Here is a 5,794-nt window from a genome sequence, read left to right as displayed (position 1 = left end):
ACTGCCAACAATACAAAAAGCAATCACTCCGTATACGTTTTGAAGGTTGGTACCGCTTTCAACGCCTCATTGGTTTATTTATGAAACACAAGAGCGGGAAGTTCAAATATTTGGTTCATATTCGAATGTCTATCCTGCCCAAGTATGAATTACTTTTTGTTCAGATACAAAGTATATTGAGTATGTACAGGAATTCTATTATGAATGTCGATAAAACAGCATTTATTATGCGGATATAAGTACATATTGCAATAAATATTAAATATCTTATTTACCTTATTTATCACATTATGTGTTGCCCTCTTAAATGACTATTAACATTACAGGTGGACAATTTGAATTTGTTTTATTTTGTTAATGAATTATATAATTAAAATAGAGAAAATTTTATTATACATAGGTGTAAATTTAAACGTACATTATGTAATAGTACCTACACCTAACCAAGTATGTAGTACCATACACCTCTGCGGGTGAATAAATTTGCAATAGCCCAATATACAATGATTTCTAATAAAGAAATGTGTGCGTGTACTAGTGTACACAGGTAGTTAAGAAGTGAAACTTCTTTATGACCTTATTTTTCAAAAATAAATTTATTTCGTGTTGTGTCAAATGACCCCCTGAAGTGGGTAAAGAGAGGGGAATGCAACTCGATTTTTTCCCCTTGTCCCCATGATTTTTGTACGGCGTTGCGGAATAATGGATTAAAAGCAGTACATATTGAAATAGTATGTATGACACAGATGCCGTACATGGTCAAATGACCAAATTTACCGCGGTAACTCTCGGAAATTAAATAAAAATTCCGACTTTGTGGACCACCATTTTAGTACGGCACTGAGCGTTTTCTTATTATTTTTAATGGATCTATCGGTGGTTAAGAATGCCGTACAAAAATATATGACCAAAATTTACGGAGTCTACCTGTACTTTCGAATTCTCATCTGCACTCAGTTGGACAGCTTACAAGTGACGGCATAATGCTGAATCTTATTATTTTATGCTCTTCTATCGTTCTAGATAGGTCACCTGCAGGTGGTATAAATGACCCATATTTTTTTCCTATACCGGCTTGTAGTCTATAAGTTCTAAAAGAACATTTTATTTTTGTAATTGATCATATTAATATATAGGTACTTATTAGTTATTTGTTGAGAAGATATTAAGCTTTATAATCCCGAACTATAACATTTTTAATAAGCCAAATATTACTGTAGGAGTATTTGCGTATTGCATATAAAAAGGCATACCTAATATTATCTGACTGATCTTCAGGCCAAAAATGGGTCGTCCATGATTCATGAATATACCTACCTACTAAAACTTTTTTGAAGGATATAACCATGATATAACATTTTTCACGTACAATGGCTGCATATCCATGAATGGTTATTACATTGATGTGGTCACTATACAGTATAGGTACTACTATAATTTTAAAGTACTAGGTCATTATTAAGTAGGTATTGTATGTTATGAAAACCCAGTATTTTATCATAGGTAAGTAGTTATAGTTATAAATTTATATTTTTATTAAATATATTGAAAATATTTTATAGGAAACTAGCTTTCCGCCCGTGGCTTCGCCCGCGTTTTCAAAGAAAAACCCGTTCCCGTAGGATTTCCGGGATAAAACCTATCCTATGTCCTTTCTCGGGTATCTAAATATCTCTATACCAAATTTCATGCAAATTGGTTCAGTAGTTAAGGCTTGATTGAGTAACAGATAGACAGACAGAGTTACTTTCGCATTTATAATATTAGTATGGATTAGCGTATTTTAGTTGTCATTTTAATCTATACATTATTTCTTAGCTAGGTAATTTTTTATTTAGGTAAGTATTTAAAGTTCATTAGAAATCCAAAATATAAAATTAAAAAATAGTGCACAATGCTTAACAACGGATATTGTAATTATAATATCGTATACCTTATCTACAAACTAGGTACTTTACTTTATATATTAATAAAATATATTTCGATAGGCTAGGGTAGGTTAGGTTAGTACCAAAAGCACCTACTATGTACCTAAAGGTCATAGTTAAGTACATACTTATGTTAAGTATATATCTACTTAATTTAAATTTCCAATGAATTTTTAAAAGATATTAAAAAAAATCATCAATCGAGTATGTTTTTCATTTATTTAAGTAACTACTTAAGTTTATTTAATGTTTTAATGAGATCCCTCAATTTTTAAAATATACCTCTATTAAAGTGAGGTTATGACTGAGTTACCTAAGTTTATTTAAAATATTTGCTTTAGATATTCTTATACTAAATTATTTAGATATAACCTAAGGTAAATAATAATAATATTAAACGTTAATATTTCTTTTCATAAATTTATGTATTGGGTTTGACCTTTAGTGTAAACTGTTAACAGTCCACTTGAGAGAGTTGAAAAAATTCTTGCCTTTCAATATAATATTTAAGATTTATCTTGATCATTCAAAGATTATTTTTATTGGTATTTAAATTAAATACATTCATAATAACCTTATGATAAGTGATAACGTATTCTTTTACCGTTAGATGCCTAAAACTTAGAACTTGTAATACCTAGGTAGGTATCTACTAATTCCCTATTGTGCTAATCTAATATTACTACAAGTCATGATATCACTTAAGTACTGAAAAACGATTTACTTAAGTACTATAATTTATCTGTATTTTTTTTTTCAAAATAAATATTCCTTGTCCGTAGGCAATTTACATTTAGTTTAAATCTGTACACTAACTATTCCTTATACTTACGTTCAAAATCTAAAGCCTGTAAGTTTATTAAGCAAATATTGTTGGCTGTACTTTTGCTAAGCATATCCATACATAATTTTCCTCTTTCTAATAATAAGTTTGTACACAGAGGCTTAGAGTATATATTATAAGTTATAACAGTAGTATAAATAGTCTAAGTATAAAGGACTAAAAAGGACCCAAAAGCTTGCTTGTTAAATGCTGTTCGCTGTTCGATATGTTAACTGATCTATCATTGCGCAAAATTATTTAAGAGTTGATGAACCATTTTTGTACGATGGAGTTAAAAGTAGCATAGTATAAATCTCTTTAAACTAAGCAAATATTCATGATATAGAATCTTTAATGCTTTAAACCGAATTCTAATTACTTTATGAATTTTTAATAATATAGAGCAAGTTGTGTAATTATAATAGCCAATAATTAAAAGTTATGTGCCTATAAATTAAATTCATGAAATATTGTATTGATTTTATAATCACAAATCTATAAGTATTCTTTTGCTGCTTTTAAATTCGAATATTATTGAAAATAATTTAAAAAGTTACATGTAGTTAGTTATGTAGGTATTTAAAATTATTTTGAATTGAGGCATTCCAATATTGCAAGCCCCATAAATACTAATTATTTCACAAGGATACTGCATGAATTTTACTCAAATATATTAATGATAATTTTTGGGAGAATTTATTTACCTATACATTGTCAACGACCTTTTGGCCTTAAAAATTAGAACAGAGAAGCTTTTATCGTTTTCAATTTGTATTTATTCAAAAGAACCTATTATTTTTTTTGTGAAATTGCTTATTATTGATGTTGGTTGTTTTTTCGTTATAAGTAGTAGACTTAGGTAAGTATACTGAATTTCTTTTAGGTACCGTATGTAAATAAAAATGAAACAAATAATAATTAATAGTTATAAATATGTTTAATTAAATACATTCACATAATTTAATAAAATCCTTAACAGTTTTATATTGTATAAGTAACTAGCTTTCCGCCCGCGGCTTAGCCCGCGTTTGCAAAGAAAAACCCGTTCCCGTAGGATTTCCGGGATAAAACCTATCCTATGTCCTTTCTCGGGTATCAAAATATCTCTATACTAAATTTCATGCAAATTGGTTCAGTAGTTAAGGCGTGATTGAGTAACAGACAGACAGACAGAGTTACTTTCGCATTTATAATATTAGTATGGATAGTAATATAGTAATAGTATCAAGTATGGATTAAACCAGACATAAGGTAGGTAATTTTAATTATTCAAAGTCGTTCCTTTTTTATTAGCAGTGCACGAGCGCTATAAATTACTTTCCTATGATTTTTATAGATTTTTATTTACAAATGTTTAACATTTAAATATAAAATAGTTTAATTTAAATTACACATAGAAATATCATACATACTATAAATGAATAAATATTATCACATAATAAATCGTATAGTCAGTATATCTTCTCGGTTTCTACCTTCATATCTAGGTAAGTATAGAGACCAAGGACCAGGTTTATCACTTTGTTCAAATCGATGTTGAGCAGTGACACTGTTGTAAATTGCGATCAAGTTTTTCACTATAACACAAAGAGTCGGTTTTAGAGATTAGGTACACAATAACACTATATTCTAACACTTCAGGCAGTTAAAATTAAACAAAGTTCCTCAAGGTTATTCTATAGTATTTCGCAACGGGATCGTCTATTATATATTCACTGTCTACAATTCCGTTGTCTTCCATAAACTGTGTATGCCGTTGCAACCAATCAATATACAACCTTAAATATCTGTCGTCAGGGTCTATATTCGTGTGCCCCAAACACAACATCCTGTACGCATCCTCACCGTACTTCCCTATACCACATAAGTCGCTCGCCCGCCGCCATTTCGACGAAACAAATTGATAACTCAACTTCCATATCATTTGACCACGTTTCCTTAAACCCAACTTTTCAAAGAATCTCTCTAAAGAACTGGGACAATCGCTCAATACGTGATACGGCGTTGGATATTCTTCAAAGAAGCTTTTGATCATGGACCTAGCAGTTTTACCGGATGTTTTTGTCAAAAAGATAGTTGCGACTAGCATCGCCCAAGGATTTTGAGAGAATTCTTCTTCAATAATGTAGTGCGGAGATTCGGGCATCGCTCGGGGAGTGATGTTAAAGAATGGCTGTATATTCAAAGGATCCGGTTCGTGTATTGTTAACTGCGATAAGCTGAGACCATCTGTCTCCGAGCCTATTGAGAGTTGGCTTAAATCTTGAGAATCATCTAAAGTTCTCGATGAAGGTATTGACATTTTATCCGTACTTGTTGAATTGAGACTGTTTTCGTCGAAAAATCTACTGACACAATCTGGCTCTTCTGGCATTTGATCTGTAACAGAAATTGTTGGTTTCATAAAATAGTTTGATTTTTTCGTCGCAAAAATTCAATTTAAATTTTTGACGATTTGCGTACAGTATATTTATTTTCGCATCTTATCATATAAATCTAGCCTGAGAATATAAAGAATATATAACGGCTTACATTATACCTATTATATGTTATACTTTTACCCATAATTAAAAAATCAACCGTATATATATTTGAAAGAGAAAAATAATTATTGTGAAAAAGTTAATGCAAAGGAGAAATGCATCAAAATATCATTCAGCGAAACACATGAGTCTAAGTAGAGCCAAAGAGGTTTATATTTTCTTAGTGAAGATAAACAGTATTAGCATAAAATACGCATATGTTATTCATGCATTTGTTATTCCAGTAATTGCAAATATTTATTAGTTTCACATTTCCTACTTCACAACAACAAGGCTGTTTAGATGTCCGGAAACTCGTGATGGACAATATTAAATGCATTAAGTATCCGGCGGACGAATCAACTTAAAATATTTAATAACTATTAACTAAGTACTTAATTATTCATCATAATGACTATTTTTTGATGATAAACAGTGTCACAACCGGTTGTTCAAATCTATATTGTAGCTCAATCATACAGAATTTTGATTCGTCTAAAGGAAAATATATCATGGGTTCG

At 30.2% G+C, this 5,794-nt stretch overlaps 1 protein-coding gene and 1 long non-coding RNA gene across 2 annotated transcripts in view; both read right to left on the bottom strand.

Annotated features, from left to right (window-relative positions):
- Positions 1-4,010: 4,010 nt before the first annotated feature.
- The window catches only part of LOC149478851 (uncharacterized), a 56,956-nt gene continuing 55,172 nt past the window's right edge, over positions 4,011-5,794 (bottom strand). The window contains exon 3 of the long non-coding RNA XR_016317389.1: positions 4,011-4,300. This is a non-coding gene — a long non-coding RNA (uncharacterized LOC149478851). The remainder of the gene's footprint in view (positions 4,301-5,794) is intronic.
- Positions 4,299-5,794, bottom strand: part of LOC149478854 (methyl-CpG-binding domain protein 4-like) — a 40,870-nt gene continuing 39,374 nt past the window's right edge. The window contains exon 2 of the mRNA XM_089709143.1: positions 4,299-5,130. Coding sequence (XP_089565269.1) covers positions 4,403-5,130 — 728 coding nt within the window. The 3' untranslated portion in view covers positions 4,299-4,402. The remainder of the gene's footprint in view (positions 5,131-5,794) is intronic.

This window comes from Colias philodice, chromosome 21 (genome assembly GCF_061535455.1).
Source record: "Colias philodice isolate Cphi_HAF_F1 chromosome 21, ilColPhil1 Martin Lab GWU primary, whole genome shotgun sequence".
NCBI classification, from domain to species: Eukaryota; Metazoa; Arthropoda; class Insecta; order Lepidoptera; family Pieridae; genus Colias; species Colias philodice.
Note: the sequence above shows the minus strand (reverse complement) of the source record. Positions and strands in the feature narration are given on the sequence as shown.